General features: G+C 43.2%; 1 protein-coding gene across 10 annotated transcripts in view; it reads right to left on the bottom strand.

The window, feature by feature from the left end:
- The window catches only part of casz1 (castor zinc finger 1), a 264,348-nt gene that overhangs the window by 54,615 nt on the left and 186,016 nt on the right, over positions 1–23,717 (bottom strand). For 7 of the 10 annotated variants that reach the window (XM_014145817.2, XM_014145822.2, XM_014145814.2 and 4 more), the window contains exon 1: positions 2,767–2,967. The exons of the other annotated variants lie outside the window; for them this stretch is intronic. In XM_014145817.2, the coding sequence (XP_014001292.1) occupies positions 2,767–2,845 (79 nt within the window). In that variant the 5' untranslated portion in view covers positions 2,846–2,967. Of the gene's footprint in view, positions 1–2,766; positions 2,968–23,717 lie in introns of those variants that run through there. 10 annotated transcript variants of the gene reach the window in all.

Here is a 23,717-nt window from a genome sequence, read left to right on the forward strand (position 1 = left end):
CTAACGGCTGAGAACAGAAGATACAGGCAGAGAAGATCATAACCAATTCAGCAGCTCGGCGAAAAACGATGTCTCTTCCAACCTGTCGATCAGCACGAGATCAGTAAACATTTCTACTGTACTCTGAATTTCTCCGCTCGTATGATTTCAACTGATTTTCAGGATGACTGTCAGGAAGACAGGCCTAAATAGCAACTGGCAGCTAAGTATATGTTTCTCAACTGCCTCCGCCACTCCATGGACTGGGGCCTTCAACAGGTGCCTAGAAAGCAAGGATCTCAACTCAACTTTGCTTCATACAAAGAGATCTTCATTGAGAGATATCAAAGATTTTCCTCAGGCTTTTTTAGGTCTGAGCTGGGTCACGACATGTAAAGACGACGTCCATATTTCTCCTGTGTTGTCACGTTCATTCCTTGAGCATTAGGTTCACTCTAAATAGCCTCGAGGAGATTGCATTGGCTCTTGTTCAAATGTGCATTTTCTCCGAAAAACCTGGTCCACAAGTGGGGCCAAAGATATCAGAGCAGCAGCAGAAGGCCAACTGTTGAGACGATAGTAGTCAGAGAGATTCTGCACCTTACTAGTCAGCTGAGAGAGAGAGAGAGAGAGAGAGAGAGAGAGAGAGAGAGAGAGAGAGAGAAAGAGAAAGAGAAAAATACAAACAAGCTCCACTCTGCTATTTGAGTTTAGTTAGCCAGAGAGTTAGCGGGATGAGTTATGGTTAGCTAAGGGCCGAGGGACGCTGTATTTATGGGGGGACTGAGTGAGTGTTAAATCCCTGGTAAGAAATAAAGTTGTCCGTGAGCGAACTGGGGGAAACATTTCACTCAGTCTAAAAGGTGGCTTGAAAAAATAAAAGACATCCCTCTTCCTAGGTAAGCACTTTTCCTTACTCCACAAAAGGAAGAATAAAATAAAAAAAATCTAACTGTAGAGCACATTCAAGTGGTCTGAATCTTTAAACAGTACTTGAATAGTAGCATATTTCCCCAAGAAGATAATATCTGGGGGATTCAAGAGCCAAAAGGAGGAAAGAGCCTGATTCCTCCGAAATTGCATGCAGGTTTTGTGACGGATTGTAGCTATGCAGCTTTCCACACATCAATAGGAGCACACTTGTTGTAGTACAGTAGTTCATCCAAAAGCTTTCTACTGTAGTTGACTGGTACACCAAAAATTGAATGGTTTTAGTTTGAAGCAAATTGCACAGAGACAGATATTAAAAAGTGAAAATGAGGTAAAATTGTCAAATGAGAAAGGACCAAACTGCGACTTCTGTTCAACAGAGTAGCCTTAGAGATTGGTTCTCACACACATACTTCACCTCAAACCTCTAGCCCACCCTGGTTCATCAGTAGTAACAGCAATTATTACTTAAAAGGCTATATTTTTGCATTAACTTAAAAAGGCTTTATCTTTTTCCTTCCAGTCTGTGCGGCCTCACTTCCCCTAAGTATTTCTATAAATCACCAGTTACTGTTAACATGTACTCCACAATTCAGTCATCAATCTCCTACCGGGTCAGAGTGAAAACAGAGGGGGAAATATCTGCTTAGTAAAACCTCTCACACACACACACAAGCTGCAACCATAGCAGTCCTCCTGGGACGCAAGAACGGTTGCCACATCGCCACGGTAACGCAAGACAAATGAAATTGTGTGACTTCACCTTCAGCCTGTTTGCTTTCTTATCAAAACAAATAAACAACCATTGGGAAAATAAAAGCCAACAAACTTCTGTCTCTTGTTTCTTTTCTGAGGGCCTCGTCGAGTGAGGGCCTCGTCAAGGGATGTCAGGCCCATGTAGTGTGTGTGAAAAGACAGAGATAAAGAGAGAGAGGGAAAGAGAGAAAGAGAGAGAAAGCGACAGAGTGAGAGGGAGAGAGAGAGGGGGGAGAGAGTAAAGAAAGAGAGAGAGAGAGAGAGAGAGAAAATATAGAGATAGAGAGAGAGAGAGAGGAGAACGAGAGGGCCACATGCAAATCTGTTTAGGTTCACAGACCCAGTATTTATGTAACCAAAAGGGGAACATTTTATTGTACTAGAAGAGGATATATTTGTCTGTAGGGACAGAAAGAAAGGAGTCCTTCAACCTCTCCACAGACACTGTTTGCACCCGAAGCTGTAGAAAATCCCTCCGTTGACAAACTTTCCTCCGTACATCAGTATCTAAACACAGTGAAACATCTAGCCCAACAGCACAAGTCTCTCACTTTAGCTCAGCAAACATTGTCGCAAAATTCTTGATTTTTTGGTTATTGTGTCCCAATAGTCTGTGATTGTTGCTGAAAACTGCAAACATTCTTTCATTATTAATGAATGTAAATGATAACTATTGGCTACGTAAACTGTATGTAATCCTTGAAAAAGTTAAACAGTGTAACCTAGTTAGAAGTACACCTGTGGAATACAGAGGTAACACTGACTAAACATCAAACATTTATCGCCAAATGTTTCTTAACCCAGTCACATTCCATCACTTCAATCACTTTTGGCCATTTCTGAAAATACTCTTTGTTGTTGAAATACACAGGTCTTACATAGTCTAACATATACATTAAGAATCTTTATAACAACTTGAAAACAAAAAAAAACACACACACACACGCGCGCGCGCAGCCTCCCCCCTCCCGTCACTACACATGCGTGCCTCACTCTGACAGCCACCAGTACCAGACCTGTGTACCTCAACATATCTTTACCCCCAGTGTCTGTGAGAGAGTGTTGTGTGTGTGAGAGAGAAAGAGAGAGAGAGAGTCTTACCTGGCAGGAGACCGCCCTCTGTGTTATGTCTCACCTCTCCCTCCTGCTCTGGAAGAATTCTCTCCACAAAGCAAGGCATTTTCCCTCCTTCTCCACAACCGGCTCAATGCCTGCATGGGCTGTACTCTCTCACTCCCCTCTCTCTTTCTCTATCTCCCTCTCTCACACTCTCTCTGTCTCTCTCTCGCTCTCATTCCCCTCTCCACCTTCCCCTCCCCCTCCCCCCCTCCCTCCCTCAGCACAGATGTCAAGGCTGTGCGAGTTTACCCACTTAACCAGTAGGGGTCCTTCACCACCCTCTCCATCCCACAGTTACAGTGGGAAAAGCAGGCCCAGGGAAGAGAGAGGAGCCACTTAACCAGCGTCATCTTGTCACTGCTTACAATGAGAGCCTGTGCCGTGCAGAGTATGTGTGTTCGTGTGTGTGTGTGTGTGTGGCAGGTGGGTAGTGGGTGGTGAACTCATGGCCTGCTCCCTGGCCCTGTTCAGCCCTATTTGGCCCGGCTCAGTCCTGGCGCAGCCCCCATAGTGTGGTGTGGTGTGTGTGTGTGTGTGTGTGGTGGCACAGATTGAGTTACACTGTATCAGGGAGAGCCAACAGCCGGAGGAGGGAGGAAGCAGGCAGGCGCGCACACACAGAAACACACACTCACAGCGACTACTGCTGCTACGGCTGTTGTTGATACTGATCACATGTGCCACACACACACACAAACACACACACAAGCACGCACACACACACACCCTCTCCCCTACAGTGAAAGTGGACGCCTATCAGGTCTCACGTTTCAGGTCTCAATCCATTTTTTGTCCCCGGGAGATTGATTTAGGAAAGAAAAACACCCTTCATTGACACAGGCACGCTAAATCTGAAAGCTCTCTGTAATTCTACAGTGGGGAATTTCTAGTTTCTCTCTTACTTGTGGGGCACTTTTAGCGCTGGGAGAATATTAGCTGGCCCACTAGAGAATGCCAAATCCCCAGTACTCACTCATTACAATGAGGGCTGCTGTTGCTTTGCTACAGAAAAGCAAGAGACAAAGTAAACTACCAGACAGTCAAAGTCCGGAATTAACAATCTTAGGCCCAAATGAAAGCGCTAGTTGACAAAACGTTCTTTTAGTATTTTGTTAAGTAGTCCACTGTTAATAAAATCCCAAGACATGGTACATGTCAGCAGTCAAGTTTTCAAGAAAGAGAAAAAACTGTGATGATGATCCTTTTTGGGGAACTATCCCTTCAACACCAAGCACTGGACTAATACAACTGTTCATTAACACAAGTCTAAAACTAAAAAGGTAAGTTAGACACGTTAAATGGCGTGCTTGGAATTGAACCATAAACAAGGCACTTAATGATATGATATGAGGCGAACGATGTCCTTATATGAGTGCCAGGCAGTTTATATCTTTAGTGTGATTTCAGCCCAATTCTCATTAAGAAAGGGTAGGGACGTTGCTGACAACAACAGAATCTGATCCTACAAGTTTATATGAAATATTGCTCAACTATTTTTACCAGCGTGTATTGAGGCAATACAAAGGTCTCAATTAAGCTCATCCATCATTCAAATAATGGGGGGGGAGGGATTATCAGCCAAAGCCTTATGATGCAGACGTCTTTTCTTTTATTGCTCAGGTGGAACAGGATAAGATTATCTGTTGTTAAGATACGATATCCTGGACGACGTGCGGTTGGCATTGTTTAAACAGAGGGTGTATCGCCCTTTATTTGACTCAAACAAACGCTTTTAATGACACAAAAATGGAAGGTAAGCACATTTGACAGACAAGCTTGCGCACCGCCCTTTCAGGGAGTCTCAAATACGTTGACAATGAGCAATTAGAGAAATAGGATGTTAAATAATGGGATACGGATGTTAAACTAAGAGATCGAAGGTCGAGACACTTTTGTTGATAAGGTAATGAGGTAATATAGGACTGAATTTGGTTTGGCACTTCAAAAAGAAAGAAACGCTGTACTTTCAGTAGGCTATCGATCCTTATTGTACATTCAGTAGGCTAACCATCCTTATTGTACACTCAGTAGGCTATCGATCCTTATTGTACATTCAGTAGGCTATCCATCCTTATTGTACACTCAGTAGGCTATCGATCCTTATTGTACACTCAGTAGGCTATCGATCCTTATTGTACACTCAGTAGGCTATCGATCCTTATTGTACACTCAGTAGGCTATCGATCCTTATTGTACACTCAGTAGGCTATCGATCCTTATTGTACACTCAGTAGGCTATCGATCCTTATTGTACACTCAGTAGGCTATCGATCCTTATTGTACACTCAGTAGGCTATCGATCCTTATTGTACACTCAGTAGGCTATCGATCCTTATTGTACACTCAGTAGGCTATCGATCCTTATTGTACATTCAGTAGGCTATCGATCCTTATTGTACACTCAGTAGGCTATCGATCCTTATTGTACACTCAGTAGACTATCGATCCTTATTGTACACTCAGTAGACTATCGATCCTTATTGTACACTCAGTAGACTATCGATCCTTATTGTACACTCAGTAGGCTATCGATCCTTATTGTACACTCAGTAGACTATAGATCCTTATTGTACACTCAGTAGGCTATCGATCCTTATTGTACATTCAGTAGGCTATCAATCCTTATTGTACACTCAGTAGACTATCGATCCTTATTGTACATTCAGTAGGCTATCAATCCTTATTGTACACTCAGTAGACTATCGATCCTTATTGTACATTCAGTAGGCTATCGATCCTTATTGTACATTCAGTAGACTATCGATCCGTATTGTACATTCAGTAGGCTATCGATCCTTATTGTACACTCAGTAGACTATCGATCCTTATTGTACACTCAGTAGACTATCGATCCTTATTGTACACTCAGTAGGCTATCGATCCGTATTGTACATTCAGTAGGCTATCGATCCTTATTGTACATTCAGTAGGCTATCGATCCTTATTGTACACTCAGTAGGCTATCGATCCTTATTGTACACTCAGTAGGCTATCGATCCGTATTGTACACTCAGTAGGCTATCGATCCTTATCGTACTTTCAGGAGACTATCGATCCTTATCGTACTTTCAGGAGACTATCGATCCTTATCGTACTTTCAGGAGACTATCGATCCTTATCGTACTTTCAGGAGACTATCGATCCTTATCGTACTTTCAGGAGACTATCGATCCTTATCGTACTTTCAGGAGACTATCGATCCTTATCGTACTTTCAGGAGACTATCGATCCTTATCGTACTTTCAGGAGACTATCGATCCTTATCGTACTTTCAGGAGACTATCGATCCTTATCATTGTTTGCGTTTGAATTACCGGTTGCATCACACAAGTAAGTAGCAACCCTCCTGTTTAAATAGAGAAAGCAACAACAACCAAACAACAATGTTTTCAAATAAATAAAATGACACCATAGTCATCTCATGATTCTCCCTGTAACAAGTGAACAGAGTGAAAAGGCACCTAAAACATACCTTCCATAGACTACAATGAAGTCACTCCACACCCACTCCTTTCCCTTGCCACCCCCTCCCTGGCTGCTCTGTCTTCAATAATAAAAAACCCTGTTTGACTCTCTGTGTTTTACCGTTGTCTTTCCCTTTTAATAAACAGACACCTCTCCTGTCATTATGCAAGGATGGTTGCATTCCCCTTAAATGGCTCTTTTGACAACTGATCTGTAAATACAGCCAGATCTGCAACTTCCCCTTTTCTCCCCCTCTCTCTCTTTTTCCTATGCTCTGTCTCTCCCTTGCCTCTCTCCTGCAAGCAACCCGGACCCGACAGCCACACACAAACACAGACACACACAATGCCCCCACCTCAGTGAAGCTTTATCTGACACCCTCCCACCCCCCTGGCCCCCACCCCACCAAAACACACACACACACCCCCTCACCAACTCCATTCCCCCTGCCACTATAAAAATACAAATATGCCATAACTCAGGCTGCACTGCCACGCAGCCTCCATCTTGCCCTGTACCGGGGGTTGAGGGGGGGTGGGGGGGGGCTCTCTCAGGAAGGTCACCAACAAATGGTTTTCCGATTCACTGCCCATGAAATAATTTTGTGTATTAAAACCTGAATCTGCACTTTCTGGCCTGAAAGCTTTTCTAATTATTCCCGTGTCCTTGGGACAGACACAGATCCTTCACACGCGGGAGGGGAAACAAGCTATGGACCGACCACTACAGCCACAAACATCCCCCCTCTCCCTCCGTCTCTCCATTCGCCCCCCTCCCTCCCTCCCTCTCTCCTCTGCTCTCCTCTCCCCGCTTTACAGCTATCCCCCCAATCTGTTTTCAAAGCGTGTCTGTCCTTTATTAAATTGTTTTCTTTTCCACATTATCAGTTGCCATGGAGACCTCATCTCTCGGATTATTTGAATTTCATTATATCTATTGATTTGGGAGCATTTCATCTTTTTTATTGTTTTTCTGTCAATTTTCGAAACGAATAACCATCTAATTTGCGTCAGCGCTGATTACGTTCGTCCCTCAATAGAGGTCGGCAGCTGCGCCGGGGAAACAAATCAATGAAAAAAACATCATAAAACTCGAAAGTACAATCAACCAGGATATGGGTGACATTCCGTGGTTGCTGAAACGAAGTCATCAAAAAATATATACTTTTTTCCCTCTGCCTCTGCATGTGTGAGTGTGCTGAGGAGGACACATACAATGCCTTCAGAACGTATTCTTACCCCTTGACTTATTCTACATTTTGTTCTGTTACAGCCTGAATTCAAAATGGATTCAATTGTTGTTGTTTTCTCACCCATCTACACACAATACTCCAAAGTGAAAACATGTTTTCTGAAATTGTTGCAATTTTTAGAAAATTAAATACAAAAATGTTCAATTTACATAAGTATTCACACCCCTGACTCAATACTTTGTAGAAGCACCTTTGGCAGTGATTACAGCTGTGAGTCTTTCTGGGTAAGTCGCTAAGAGCTTTCCACACCTGGATTGTGCAACATTTGCCCATTATTATTTAAAAAATTCTTCAAGCTCTGTCAAATTGGTTGTTGATCATTGCTAGACAACCATTTTCAGGTTTTGCCATAGATTTTGAAGTATATTTAAGTCAAAATTATAACTTGGCCACTCAGGAACATTCACTGTCTTCTTAGTAAGCAACTCCAGTGTAGATTTGGCCTTGTGTTTTAGGTTATTGTCCTGATGAAAGGTGAATTAATCTCCCAGTGTCTGATGGAAAGCAGACTGAACCAGGTTTTCCTCCAGGATTTTGCCTGTGCTTAGCTCCATTCCATGTATTTTTTATCCTGAAAAACTCCCCAGTCCTTAACGATTACAAGCATACCTATAACATGATGCAGCCACCACTATGCTTGAAAATATGGAGAGTGGTACTCAGTAATGTGTTGTATTTGCCCCAAACATAACCCTTTGTATAAATTAAGTTAATTGCTTTGCCACATTTGTTTAAGTTTTACTTAAGTGCCTTGCTACAAACTGGATGCATATTTTTGGCTTCCTTCTTTTCACTCCGTCAATTAGGTTGGTATTGTGGAGTAACTATAATGTTGTTGATCCGTCCTAAGTTTTCTCCTATCACAGCCATTAAACTCTGTTTTAAAGTGGTGAAATCCCTGAGCAGTTTCCTTCCTCTCCGGCAACTGAGTTAGGAAGGACGCCTGTATCTTGTAGTGACTGGGTGTATTGATACATCATCCAAAGTGTAATTAATAACTTCACCATGCTCAAAGGGATATTCAATGTCTGCTTTTTTTTTCTTTCTTTTTACCCATCTACCAATAGGTGTCCTTCTTTGCGAGCCGTTGGAAAACATTCCTGGTCTGTGGTTGAATCTGTGTTTGAAATTCACTGCTCCACTGAGGGACCTTACAGATAATTGTATGTGTGGGGTACAGAGATGAGGTAGTCACAAAAAAATCATGTTAAACACTATTATTGCAAACAGACTGTGTCCGTGCAACTTGTTATGTGACTTGTTAAGCAAATGTTTACTCCTGAACTTTTTTAGGCTTGCATTAACAAAGGGGCTGAATACTTGTTGACTCAATACATTTCAGCTTTTCATTTTTAATTCATTTGGAAAAACATAATTCCACTTTGACATTATTGGGTATTGTGCTTAGGGCAGTGACAAAAAAAATGGAAATTTAATGAATAAAAAAATTCAGGCTGTAACCCAACAAAATGTGGAAAAAGTCAAGGGGTATGAATACTTTCTGAAGGCACTATATGTGTCTGGGCAGACATTTTACAATATATTTCAGGAGATAATAAAGTAAAGCAAATCTCCATACTAATACCCCCCCGCCACCCGTAACCTGACCAAAACAAAAAAAATGCTTACTTTGTGCTTAAATAATTTATGCAATTTTAGCATTTATATATAAATGTTTTAATAAGCTGCTCGGAGCAAAGTGGCCATTAACAAAACACACAGCTGTCCAATGGGCTAAGCTCGGCAGATCAATTGCTCTCTTTTATGACATGATAAAATGCTTTTAAAGCAATTTACACAAATATGGAAAAAAATGGCTTTGTGTGCTTCATTTATTCATAAGGACGGGTATAAAAAAATAATAAAAATGTCTTACAAAAGCCAGACAGGGGAAGATGGTCCCGGTCCTAACTGGAACGGACTTGCTGCCCTCTCTACAAGGACATAAAGTTTCATTAACGATGCACACAGTCAAAGGCAATTTAGCAAACACAGTGTGCAAAAGAAAACATCAGCATATTGCACAGTGCTCATGTATTAGGAGGACCTTGCTTGTTGTTTCTCAATTTGTATTCCTTTTGGGGGGGGGGGGGACAATACCCTCCCCTTGTCCAGTGTCACCCTGACCTGTACCAAGGTAAGTGGAGGTTTAGTGGCAGGAAGTATGGCTTCTGAAGGGGCCTACAAAGGTCTTTCTATACATATGTCACAGACACTGTTGTGAGGGCCCTTATGGACATTGAGGAGGACAAAGGTGGAGCTATTTGGATGAGAAGAGAGAGACATGGTCCCTCACCAAAAGAGACAACATCAATTAAAAACAAAAAAAATGTTCTCAGTCTTCTTAATATGGCTGCCCTACAAGACATGTCACCATATGAGAGTAACTTCCACACTTCAAATGTTTAGACTAAATATGTCCACCGTTTCAATGGGTCTGTTGCACATGTGCACATACGCGTTAACACATAGACAGGGAAGAACTGGTCATAGAGCAATTCTAGTGAATGCCAGATGGGCTGGTCCATTTTTAGCCCGGTGGGCCTGTCTAAATTGAGGGTTTTGCGCAAAAGGGGCCTTCAGGTAAAAAATGGGCCGGTGTGTCAGAAATGCCCTGGCCGATTTCTGGTCCCAGTTCATCCCTGCACACAGACACACACACACACTCATCTCCAATTATGCACAGTAGCATAAGGGGAGGCTGAGTTGGTTGGAAGGCTAATCTCATTTCAAAGCATTTTCACTTCATGTGCCGGCAGACAGACAGACAGACAGTGTGCCTCGCCTGGACCCCTCTCTTCTCCTCTCTCCCAATGCAGGGCTGCCACTAGCACCGAGGGCCCTGTGTTTGGTACACATGTCAACATTTGACAAAGCATTACTTTTCCACCACAATATTCCGCTGCTTGGGCCTCCGAAATGAGGGCGCTAACAAATTAGCCTTTTATGTTTATTTGTGTGTGGGTGTGTCGGAAAGGGGGGGGTTTGGGGGCAGCTCATTTTCCAGGCGTCGTATAACCGAGAGCAGATAGATTGAACGTTTCGGAGTCACGATTCTTCTCCTGATTGCCCTGGCTGTCTATTGTGCAAAACACGGCCCTCCCTCCCTCCCTCGGCCAAAGACAGAAACATGGTAGACTGGATAAACACTATTTTATGCAGTAGACTAGATGAATCGCAAGACAGTAATTACAGTGTTTCTCTCTGTCTCCCGGCAAAACGGTACTGTACAGGCTCACCTCCTTGACACCACACTGCAGAGCCATGTACTGTAAAATTGCAGGTGTGTAACATGTTTGTCGATGCTTCCCTAAGCCGATAAATATAAATATTAGCAGCTGATGACAGACAAACAGGGTTTATGCGTTTATCATTTGAAGCTAAAATAAGACTAATACGATAGGATGGTATGTATCGTGTGATGCAAAACATTGCATGGCGGCTTTGAATAAAAGTTGGGAACTTTTTTTGCTATCCTTGCAGTTTGTCCTCCCCCCTCATCAATGTGGCAAAAATAACAGGCTTCTGTCCCAAACTAAACATTCCCACACTATAGCCTGCGTTTGGCTAGATCTCTAATAGCAATACGCTCACACTGCACTGATCAGGGCCCAACACTTCCTGCTTGAAAAGGCACTGTTTGCTTTAGTTTGGGCATTTGGACTTGGCTTTTGAACTCAGCCAGACCTTTGTATTTATATTGTACTTATTTTGGATCCCCAAGGCAGCAGCTTTAACAAAAGATTTCACAATACATTTAAGAGTTTCATATAAATAATACATGTTTATATGCCATATGCAGTATATGACAATATAATGTCACACAAGTACATATTAGCATATTATTTGCAATTTCATTTGAAATGAAGAGCATCCTAACATTCTTTGTTGTGAAAAGTGCTAAGGTTGGTCTCCGAGACTAATGTCTCCGATAATGGGGTCATCAGGACAGACGACTGAGGTAGATGTCCAGTTGGGCCTATTTCTTAACCCCTCAATTGCCTGTCTGTCAATCTATGCACCAGCTAATTACAATGAGAGTCAAGTATCCACTGAAACACACACAAAAAAGTGAACCATTATCCGGCCGATCTGTGCCCCAGATGTACTGGGCAGTAAACCACGATGCTGTCAATGTCCAAGGCTTTAAAAAGCACAATTAAGGGAGGGACACTGCTTGAATAATGCATCATTATTGACCCTTGTTTGAATTCCTCTGAAAGGTACATTAAGATATAGAAACGTGGAAGGAACGCAGGGGGAAAAGAGCGTCTCTCTCTCTCTCTCTCTCCATGCTTCCCTAATGCACTCTCCTGCTGTACTCTGACTTCCTGTGGACCCCTAATGTGCCCGCTCGCCGGCTGATGAAGACTGCAGTTAATGAGGCCCCTGTTTCTGAAATGAAGTATCTCTGAAACCATCAACAAGCATTACTATCAAGCTCCTGCCCCCTGATCTCATAACCCTCCCCTCCAATACACACACAGCACCGACCCGAGCCCCCCTCCCACACCTCTCAGTGCCACCATGGGTTCAGGCAGCTGGGCTAGACAGGGGGTTGGGATGGTGTGGAGAGGAAAGGAGAGAGGGAGGAGATTTGAGGGTTAACTGTCCCTTAGGGGGCTATCACTGCACTGGGCAGCCATCACTGCTGGTGTCCCCGACTCGCAATTGACAACCAGGCCCTGACAGATTAGCATCCAGTCAAGACAAATCCATTCCTGGGCAACAATTAAAATAATCACTTTTGTGAATTTGGGGTTTTGTGTGAAAGGGTGGGGGTGGGGCAGGATATAGGGAGAGGAGGGCTTTTTAATGAAAATAAAATATTTGTGTTTGCATACTACCGTGGCTGAAACCTGGGAGGATTGAGCACATTCTGGATGTTTAATCACTTGCTCTTGAAGTGAATTGGGAATAATTCAGGGCTTCTATGTCAGCATGCATTTGTAACATTTCCATTAGGTTCATGTAGAGAAATGGGGAACTAAGTTTATTAACAGTTAGAAACTCTCAAAGAAGCAAACAGACAATACTTCATTTTATCTGAAGGAGGACGATCATCCTGTGCTTTTTAGTCATTTTCTGAAGAAAAAAACCCTATTTCATTACAATGCCTGAAATAATAAGCATTTCAGAGGAGGGGGGGGGGTGCCCTACTGAATGATATTCCGCAGTATGGATAGAGGGCACTGGAATAATTAGGCGAGTTCTGCAACATCCCGAATGCCAAGGACAGGTGGATTAAAGTATTAAAACAATCGCATTTCAGTCTTGAAATAGTCCTGCACACGACTCAGCATCATGCGCTGAGTCCTGTTCAAGTTCAGCTGCCAGCCCCATAACGCCTTGGGAGAAAAAAATCCCAGAATCCCATTAGCTATTACGTATTTGCATCTCAGAAGACCTAAGCTGCGTCCCAAATTGCACCCTATTCCCAATATAGTGCACTACTTTTGACCAGGGACCTTTTTTTTACTTTGGCTCTGATCAAAAGTAGTGCACTATGTAGGGAATAGGGTGCAATTTGAGAGGCAGTCCTACTGAAACGTGAGCAAATTTCACCGATGATTACCCTGTGTGTTCAATACAACAATACATGATAAAACAATAAATGATAAAACAACACATGATAAAACAATACATGATAAAACAATACATGATTGAAAGGTATTCTTCCAAAATCGTACAGCCCGCAAGGACACATTTTTGCATCCTGTTGGTTCTCGAACACTGACATTTCATGGCGGAATACGCGATCACAATCAATCATCTCTACTTCCAAAGTAGAAGTTTAACAGTTGTCCACTGATTAGAAGGCTGTGAATCGGGCTTCAAGCAAGGGGGAGAGGGAAATTGCAAACGTCACGGGTTAAGACAAAGTTCATCCCTGATTCTATTTACAGAGGAGAATTAATAAGAGCTAAAGGTGATAATGGTGCTAGCACACTCAAACATTAAGGCTGAGTGATTTTTTATTAAATCAAAGGGACAAGTCTGTACCCAGGCATTGCAATCAAAAGAGACTATTTCCTGTATCTTTTCCAATGCTTTGAAAAAAAAAAAATCTAAGGTCACATCAAGCAATGGACTACTCTTTCTCGCTATCCATATAACTGCCTAAATACCCAAGTATATTACATTTATATGTCAGTCATTTAGCAGATGCTCTTACTCAGAGCGACTTACACTAGTGCATTTTCATACGGGTCCCCCAATATTCCAATATCTGTGTTTAGAACGGAGTACAGAATCCTGACAGCACCGATCTACTTTTAAGTGAAGTTGTGGAGACGAAGGTTAAGAGAACTCGTTCAATTCTTTTAAAAATTCCATTAGTGAGCTCTTTGCTAACGTGGGATTTTATCGGAGAACCACTTTCTTTAGAGCAACCAGACTTATTTCATCAGCGTAGGCTGCAAATGGACAGCTCTCTAAACTTAAGCACCCATTTAGATGGCTAAGAGGACAGGAAATACTGGAAAAGGACAAAAGAGACAATAGGTATGAAAATGGAAAACCTTTATTTTTTTGACGGATATTGCCTTTTACTCATATACATATTATCTTTCCACTTTTCTTACTTAATTCTCAAACCACAGAATTTACGTTGAAAATACATAACCTACATTATGTTTGTCCCTTGAAACACCGTACATTACCGTAACCAAGACATGAATTAGAGAAACAACAACTCTGATTTCTTACAAATGACAATAATGAAGGTGAGCCCTGATGAAATCTAAGCCTCTTAGCTGAACACGTGCCATCTGTGCCCACAATATTGCACCCTGGGAACCTTTCTACTGTCTATCTCTTACTCTCCAAAAGAAGGACAGAGAAATGGACTTTAAGTAGGAATCCCCAGGTCAACGTGCTTTCGCAGTCATGCCTTAACCGTGGAATGTACCCGACACGACTGACAACAAAAAGGAAGCCTCTCTCTCGCCGCTCGCCACTAGAGAGAGAGAAAGAGAGAGGAACCTGTGGCCTTCAGTCTCCCAGCAGACGCACTTAACCAACTCTGACAGCTGCCAGCTCCTTGACAATTGGGGTCAGTTAAAGGAAAAGTAGCTCTAGTTTGCAGGGGAGATTTGGCTCCACGAGATGTTCAGGAGCAACTGCCCACCGCAGCATCAAAGGGGATTATGGGGACAAGGCCATCTGTTGCCAGAACCGGCGCAAGCCCTTTTATGTCTCGGCTCGTGTGCACAGAGAGCGAGAGAGAGACAATACCTCAAGACTATGGTTCCATCCCAAATGGCACCCTTTTCCCTATGTAGTGCACTACCTTTAACCAGGCTGGTCAAATGTAGTGCACTACATAGGGAAAAGGGTGCCATTTGGGATAAAAGCAATACCTCCCTAAGTTGTAGAAGTGGGAGTGGAGTGAACCAGGGCTGGGTCAGGACCACGTGTTGGCCTCAGATGAAGGGGTTAAGGACATTACTAGTACTAGGACAAGGTGATGTCATGAATAGGCTGAGTGAGCGTTGAAAATGTGCCCAATGAAATCGGGTGAAAGCACTGGAAACAAATAGATCATATGGTATTGCAATACGATGTGCAAGTGACCTCATCTTACGTCATACTGTACTTCCTGGGTCATGTCCTGGGTATTTTGAATACGCTTCAAGATTATTATCATTATCATCAAATTCATGAAAACACGTAACTTAAGATATATAAAATGATATTTCTATTCGTGTATTGATTTTCTCATACCCAATGAATTTGATTTAAATATTTGACACAAAAGAAGTAAGACTAAAAAGTTAGCAAAGTCTAATTTCAACTACAGTTGAAGTCGGAAGTTTACATACATTTAGGTTGGAGTCATTAAAAGTCGTTTTTCAACCACTCCACAAATTTCTTGTTAACAAACTATAGTTTTCGGCAAGTTGGTTAGGACATCTACTTTATGCATGACACAAGTCATTTTTTCAACAATTGTTAATAGACAGATTATTACACTTATAATTCACTGTATCACAAATCTAGTTGGTCAGAAGTTTACACACACTAAGTTGACTGTGCCTTTAAACAGCTTGGAAAATTCCAGAAAAAGATGTTATGGCTTTAGAAGGTTCTGATAGGCTAATTGACATCATTTGAGTCAATTGTACCTGTGGATGTATTTCAAGGCCTACCTTCAAACTCAGTGCCTCTTTGCTTGACATCATGGGAAAATCAAAAGAAATTCAGCCAACACGGCTTAAGGACAACAAAGTCAAGGTATTGGAGTGGCCATCACAAAGCCCTGACCTCAATCCTATAGAAAATGTGTGGGCAGAACTGAAAAAGCGTGTGGGAGTAAGGAGGCCTACAAACTTGTGGAGTTGTTGAAAAACAAGTTGTAATGACTCCAACCTAAGTGTATGTAAACTTCCGACTTCAACTATAAACGACTTTGAGCGTGGTATGATCGTCGGTGCCAAGCGCGCTGGTTCCATTATCTCCAAAATGGCCGGCCTCCTTGGGCTTTTCACGCACGACATTGTCTAGGGTTTACAGAGAATGGTGCGACAAATAAAAAACATCCAGTCAGCGGCAGTCCTGTGGGTGAAAACAGCTTGTTGATGAGAGGTTGAAGGAGAATGGCAAGAATCTTGCAAGCTAACAGCGGGCCACAAACAGGCAAATAATGGCGCAGTACAACAGTGGTGTCCAGAATGGCATCTCGGAACTTACAACTAGTCAGTGCTTGCCACGGATGGGCTATTGAAGCAGACGACCACGCCGGGTTCCACTTCTATCAGCTAAAAATAAGAAGAAGCGGCTCCAGTGAGCACGTGATCACCAACACTGGACAATTGAGGAGTGGAAAAACACTGTCTGGTCCGACAAATCCCGGTTCCTTTTGAGTCATGCTGATGGCAGAGTCAGGATTTGGTGTGAGCAGCATGAGTCCTGGGCTCATCCTGCCTGGAGTCAACGGTACAGGCTGGTGGCGGTGGAGTAATTGTGTGGGGAATGTCTTCCTGGCACACATTAGGTCCCTTGATATCAATTGAGCAACGTTTGAATGCCACACCTTGTAGAATCCATTCCCCAAAGAATTCAGTCTGTTCTGGAGGCAAAGACGGTCCGACCCGTTACTAGATGGGTTTACCTAATAAACTGGCCACTAAGCGTATATATTAAATGACCGCATTTTTATGACTTTGATGATGCATTCTTAGACAACGAGGAATACGGAAGTAAAATTGACGCATCACTTTCATATGGACCAGAATGGACTTCGATCTTCCTCTCTCCATTTTTCTCTCCCTTTCTCCCCCTCCCTCTTTCTCTGGCTTTATTGGCAGACTATGCTAACCATTTTCTTGCATCTAATTTGTTTTGGGTCCTGTTCCTAGCGTCCCCCATGAATGTTTTTCCTCAATAGTCTGCTACCTTTTAGCTCGGCAGCTCAGCACTTGACCCGTCTGCCGTCGCTTATTTCCAGCACTCTAATTGTCCTTTAATCACATATCAACCTGTCACTTAAAGACCCGGAAATTTGCATATTGTATAAAACACATTTTTCTTTAAAGCGTGACTGGCTGTGAACGCGGCTTTCTCTCTCTCTTGCGCGTCTCTCTCTCAATCTCACTTCAACAGCCATACACACCAGGATAGACCTGATATTCTCAATGCAGGTGGTTTCGACGGTTTTGTTAACAGTATAGGTTGACACTTAACGTTTTAGACTGGGGGCCAGTGACAGAAGTGATTTGGCACAAACACCAGTAAGGAGTGAAACTGGAGGTGACAGTGAACATATACGTGTTATAAGTAATCAATTAGGGTTAATAATGTATCACTTTAAATGTAACCTTCATTTGTAGCACTCGGATAACACTATAGCAAATGTCTGCTAAGGGCTGGTTAGCCCTTAGCAGACTGCATTTACATTATCGGCACAAGCCGTGTTATGGATGAGCGGTGGCGAGATGAGGGGGAGGTGGGGGAACCATGTTTTAGGGCCCAAGGAATGTCAGTCCTCTGGAGAGCCCCACTTCTAATTACAGAAAGGGGGGAGAGAAAGCTCTTTGTTCCACCTTTTATTACATGGATTGATAAAACGGGACCCGGGTGGGGCCAGCTTTAGGGGGGGAAGGGGTGGAGGGGGGATCCTCTGGGCAGATGAGCCTGGTGGAGAGGGGGAGAAAGGCGCTCAGGCCCTATTTTTAGAGGGCGTTTTAATCCTGTTAGGGGGGCCCCCGGTTGCCCCCTACGGCATTTCAGCTTCCCAGAGGCCCTTGTGCCTGGAGAGTGGCTCTAGCGGTGCATGGTGGTAGCGTAGCAGCAGGAGCGGTGGGTGGGAGTCCTACCAGCACCGGCTGGGCTAGTCTGTAATTAAGTGTCTCTTTAGGGGGTGTGGAGGACCATGCCGAGACCCTTCTGCATCCCAAATGGCACCCTATTCCCTATGTAGTGCACTACTTTTGGCCGGGACCCATAGGGCTCTGGTCAAAAGTAGTGCGCTACGTAGGGAATCGAGTGCCATGTGGGGCGCAGGCCCTGTGTCACAAACGCCAGTTAAAATCTCCAACACACGAGAGGAAGAAGTGTGACTCTCACCCACTCTGGAAGCCAAGGTGCCCTGTAGTGCTTTTTTATTTAATATCACTCTCACACAGAGCACAGGCAGATTGATGCCGTAGGATATTAGTAGGGTTACTGTATGATATATGTAAGTAGCATATAAACTACAGTAGAATGTAGCAAGCTTTATCAGAGCATGCATCTACTGCTCCTTTGCTACATGGAAACTCAAAGGAAAGCAGAGCAACCATGGTAGGTAGCCCAAGCGGAAAGTTTGGAGTCGCGAGGCAAGGATGGCACTGAAACAATGATGCGTGTGTATGTGTGTGCGTGCGTGTGTGCGTGCGTGCGTATGTGTATAAACGACAGAGGTGTTAAGCTGGGATGAATTTGCTTCATTGAAACGTCCATCTTAACCCCACCAAGTGCCGTGCCTCCTTTTCTTCCCCGACAACAAACCAAGACGTTTCAAGACTGTCAAAAGCATTTTCCAGAGAGCTGAGAGGGGTAAAAACAAGAGGAAGATCTGCCATGCGTGCGCACACGCACACACACCCACTCACTTGCGAGGCTGTCAGGTAAATTAGATCTGAAAGCTGACAATTTCTGACCATATTTCCTTGATTATTTCGAACAAATGCACACCAGCCGCTCTCAGGAGATTAAAGTGACATAAAAGTCTTGTGTGGGAGGAGGGAGGGCAGAGAATCCAGGTCACCCCCATTTGTCCCCCTGCCTGACAGCAGCTATATCGCTATCCAATCCAATAAAAGTCCCCCCCCCCCCCTCCTTTTGCTTTAATTAATTTTACAGCTAGCTTGCTTAATTACTTTCAATCAAAATCCTCTTGCCATCACAAAATTAGAAATGGTTCAACTCCATTAGTCTAAATTCTTCATTTACATACACAAAGACTGTCAGCTCTTGCTAAGCAAACGGCCTCCTGCTTGATGAGATTGTTTTTTTTTGTCTCTCTCTCTCTCCCACTCTCTCTCTCTTTTTTTAAAGGAGAAAAGTAGCATAAAATTATTTGATTCCTTACTTAAGATGTTCCGCATCTAAAAGGAGTTCAGGTGTGCTAATAGGTGCAATGCATCCAGGGTAACAGAGAGTTTCACTGCCCTCCCCTTAAAAAAAAAACGGAAAAAAGAAAAAAAGAAAAGGAATCTAAGTATATTGTATATTCCATATGTTTCTGAAAGATGACCAGAATTGCCAAGCTTGACTGGAGCCAATAGGTAAATGTCAACGGATGCTAACTACTTCCTCGGCATGGGATTAGCTATTACTTTACCGGGCAGTAGAAAAGCTGCCGATTACCCAGTGACACATTGTGGCCTATACATCTGGCCCCTCTTTGTGGCTGGGTGTCACCATGGTGTCACCTCGGCTCAGTGGTGCCAGCGCTCGTCAGCTGCTGCTGGGGACACAACGTGATTTTTATATTTTTTTATTTTAGAGGCCCCGGCCCGCACGATAATTTCAACTCGCAAGGCGGGCGTTCTCCCTCTCCATCACACACACTGCCCAAGGCCTGCACATCATCAAGAATTAAGGACATGCGGATACAGAGATACAGCGTTGTGCGCTGACTGACCATGGACCCACCCCCTAGCCGTTTAACTAGGTCCCGAGACGATGATGGTGGATCTGAGTGGGGTGTGTGTATGCACTCACTGATGTATTTCACTACTACAAAGAGTAGCAACACTTAAACCAATAGCTGGCCCGCCATGCAAAACACTCCCATAGGCCTACACACGCAGTGCTGCTGTCCGTTCTCCTACTGAGCTTGTTATGGTTTCCTGTACACATGCATACTGTATATACTGTAGGGCCTGTGTAAAACCACAACAACTCTAATTGGCTTTGATGTGGTCTCCTATTGTCTGCCTAAGGGATAAGATCACCTTACAGTTTCCCCATCTCGTCCTTTGAAAAGGGGAGGGTGAGAAAGGAACACCTTGGAAAACGGAGGAACTTAGATTTGTAGCGTTTCACCCCTTAATGGTACGTGACACTCTCTCAACGCTTAATCGTTGTAAAACAATCCCCGCAAGTGACCACTGGCTGGCTCCTCGTAAAAGGACCCGTTGTCCTGCTCGGCCCAAGTAGAGATACAATACAGGGGTTTACCCCACACCATTTCCATGTCTGCACTAACCACTTCCCCTGCCCTTTTTAACCATTCCCCATTAACACTGTTAATTATCCAAATCCATCATTCTTGGGGTAAATGAAGACTGCCTCTTTAATTCAATTTAATAGGATAATTTCCCAACTCACATTCACTTTAGCCCTCCCCCCCACCACACACCCACTTTCCACCCCCTATCTCTCCTGGGCTGGGAGTCTGCCATTGGTGGAGGGCGGGCGGGCGGGTGAGTGGTAGGATTGGCAGTGAGTGGAGGATACACTGTTGCTCTCTCTTGTCTTCGCTATGCTGGTGGCAAGCAGCAGTTCTGGATCCTGTTCTGCTGTACACGCTGCCTGCCTGTCTGTCTGCCTGGCCCGCGCACACACATACACACACACACACACACGTTCACACTACCAGCCATGCTCACCGGGGCTTGGCTAATCCTGTCACATTGGCCCACGCCAGCCGGCCTGAGGCCTCGAACAGCAGCCCTGTGCACCTCCACACTCCACCACTGCACTCCTTCACCAGCTCCTTCTTTCTCCCTCACTTCCTCGCTCACTTCCCAGGGTCATGGGTGGCAAGTCACGGCATGCGAGAGGAGAGAATGGATGGCTGGACAGTCCACTGGCCTGCTTGTACCTCAGCCAGGCTAGCACAGGCTAATAGCATAGCATAGCCTAAGACACTATTATTGTTTCATCAGAGCTAAAAATGTCCCAGCAACAAATATTTAACTAATTAGTCTGGGTCGGGCCCTTAGACTGGGTCGAGCAACTGGAAAATTGCCCTTTAATTTGAGGAATCTATAAATGTCTAGCTGTACGGTATCAAGGAAGCACATTTTTATGTGTGATAATATACTCTCATGAAAATCATTACATAAGCTAAAATTATCTATGACAAATTGATTGATGTAGGATCAAGTTCGACTGTTTTTCCTTCAATGTAAAATTCTATATATAAGCATAATGTATATTTCTCACAGATGGATAGCAAAGCAACATTTGTTACAACACTAAGTCTAAGGTAGTTTGTAGTCTTTATAGTTTAATTCCTTTGATAAAATGTCTGTAAGTGTTAACTATTTATATGAGTATAAATATAATAAGTAGAGAAAGAGATACACACACACACACACACACACACACACACACATAAAGCACAAAGTACTGCGCCAGAACACTGTCCTCTAAATGCTCTTGCGACAGCCCAGAAATTGTTAAATATTGGCTCCCCCTCATCCAATTATTCAGTGTGAGGCTAAATTTGCCCCCATTTCCACAGTATACCCCATCCCCCCATGCCTAAACACACACACACACACACACACACACACACTTCCCTTAAAAATTTCCCAGACACTCATTGTTTAGCCATTTGAGACAGACTCTGGGAGAGTTTCAAATGATTTTAGCCATGATTTAATTTCGTTTGTTAAAGGGTGATGTCAGCACAATGGGAAGCGAGCCTCTAAATCCACCACATTCACCCAAAATGCCAAGATGAGATAATCACGGGTGACGTCTACGAAAACACTTATTATATTTGCCCATCGCCTGGCTGAAGCTGCTAAAACTCATCAGCGTTATTCGCTATTTTTCTCTGGGAACGAGAAGAAGAAAAAAAATCCAAACTTTTTGTCAAAACTGTCATCGCCTTTAAAGGGACAGTGCAACATTGTTATGGATGTAGTGGTGAGCTAGAAAAGGAAAGAGAGACAGAGGTTATTGGGTGAATACTGAATACTCATTCAGACAAAGAACTACTTCTGTTCTTACCAAAAGTTCATAAATGTTGTACATGAAATGAAAGACTTAATGGTAGTTCATCATGTTTTCTGACAAAAGTTGAAAAGTATATAGTTCACAATTCTGGGCGTAACAAGATACACTCTTTATAAGGGAACAAGTGCAAAGGCTACTAATACATTGCCAGGACTGGTGAATTTCCTTGTCCATGTAAGCTTTACCAAAGTCCCATAAAAGGCTTGGGGCTGACAACTCAGCAGATAAGAAATGGATCAACCTGAGCCTTTCTCATAGCTTAATTTAAATCCGAGCCCTATTTACACTCTGCAAACTGGCAACCCGTGTCGACTATGGAGGAGCATTGAGATATTTAAAACGATTAATGGCATACAGCTTCACCCTGAGCATGTAGGGCCGGATGAATGAAACAAAGCCGTTTTTCTCGAACTAGACTATAGCTTCTACTTTAAATACAACAGAGCGAGACACAGCCGAGACGCAATAATAATACATCACTCTAAATGTAGTTTACTGTATCATTAGGAAACAGGCAGGCAGACCATCCTAAATAGTGTTGGTACATTGAAACTCTAAAGTCATGATTGTTGGAGTTAACATAGTAAACCCAGCTAGCACAGAACGTTCCCTAAAGGTTCTCCTTCGGTTATTTGAAAAATTACTTCCCCACAATGTTCTGGGAACCAACATTTGTAAGCTTGGAACCACCCCACTGCTTGCAAAAAAAACTATTGCTGAGGTGAAGCTATAATCTCTGGTTCAAGTCTCCTCAGACTAAAGCTAAAAGCTAGGTCATTGTTTATCGTTAGCATGAGGCTAGCCCCTGGAGGCAGGAGTCGGGGATATAAAACACAGAGGCTGCTAGTCTCAGACAAGGATATTCTCACCGATCCTACCGCCATCTTGACCCTCCCCGGTTATTAAAGGGCTAATCTGTTCCACGTGTCAATGTTAGCACTTTTAGCCGCCGATTAATAAAACAAGACCCCAGAGTGCTGTGTGTGCTTTTTTACCGCCCCAGGTTGTTTTGCATCAGTTTGTATTTTTAGGTTTCTGTCTTTGTTAATTCAACAGTCCCCCACGGTATTAGCATAAACAGTGTGAATTATTAACTTAGATAAATAATTATTATCTATCCCCCCAATCCCCTGGTGGATGTTAGTTTTTGTGTATTTGTATTTGTTTACTGCTAATACAGAGGCAGATAAGTATTTCAGTTGTCAGCAGAGAAATAACATGCATCTCTATTTTTAGTTGCCTGATTTATTTTGCATTCATTCGTGTGATTTTTTTGGGGGATTGATACTATCGCCTTGTTTGTGTTGTACCCTGACCAGCAATCTAGGGATGCTAACACTCTCAGGCTACGGGGATCACTGATGAGACTATATTACAGTACTGCTTCTGCATCCTCAAGCATCGTAGAACTCCAGCGAGTGTGTGCTGTATGCTTGAACTAAGTGATGAAATCAAGAAACTTACACCCACTGAACACTGAAATGGCACAAAAAAAGAGTTTGAACCACAAGAGGAAGTTTTTACATTATTGCAAACAGAGGTGTGAAATGATTGCATGCTGGGGCAAAACAAAATGAACAACCACCACGGAGGAGAAATATACTGTACCTCCTTTTCTCCTACCTTCTTTCAATGTTGACTAAGCTTTACCGACTCGTATTGTCAACATGTGATCTTATACAGTGTGACAAAACATTGTGGGCAGTAAAGCTAGTTGATGAAAACAGAATGATGCAAAGCAACACAGGAGAGGATGGGG

This window comes from Salmo salar, chromosome ssa15 (assembly GCF_905237065.1).
Source record: "Salmo salar chromosome ssa15, Ssal_v3.1, whole genome shotgun sequence".
NCBI lineage: Eukaryota > Metazoa > Chordata > Actinopteri > Salmoniformes > Salmonidae > Salmo > Salmo salar.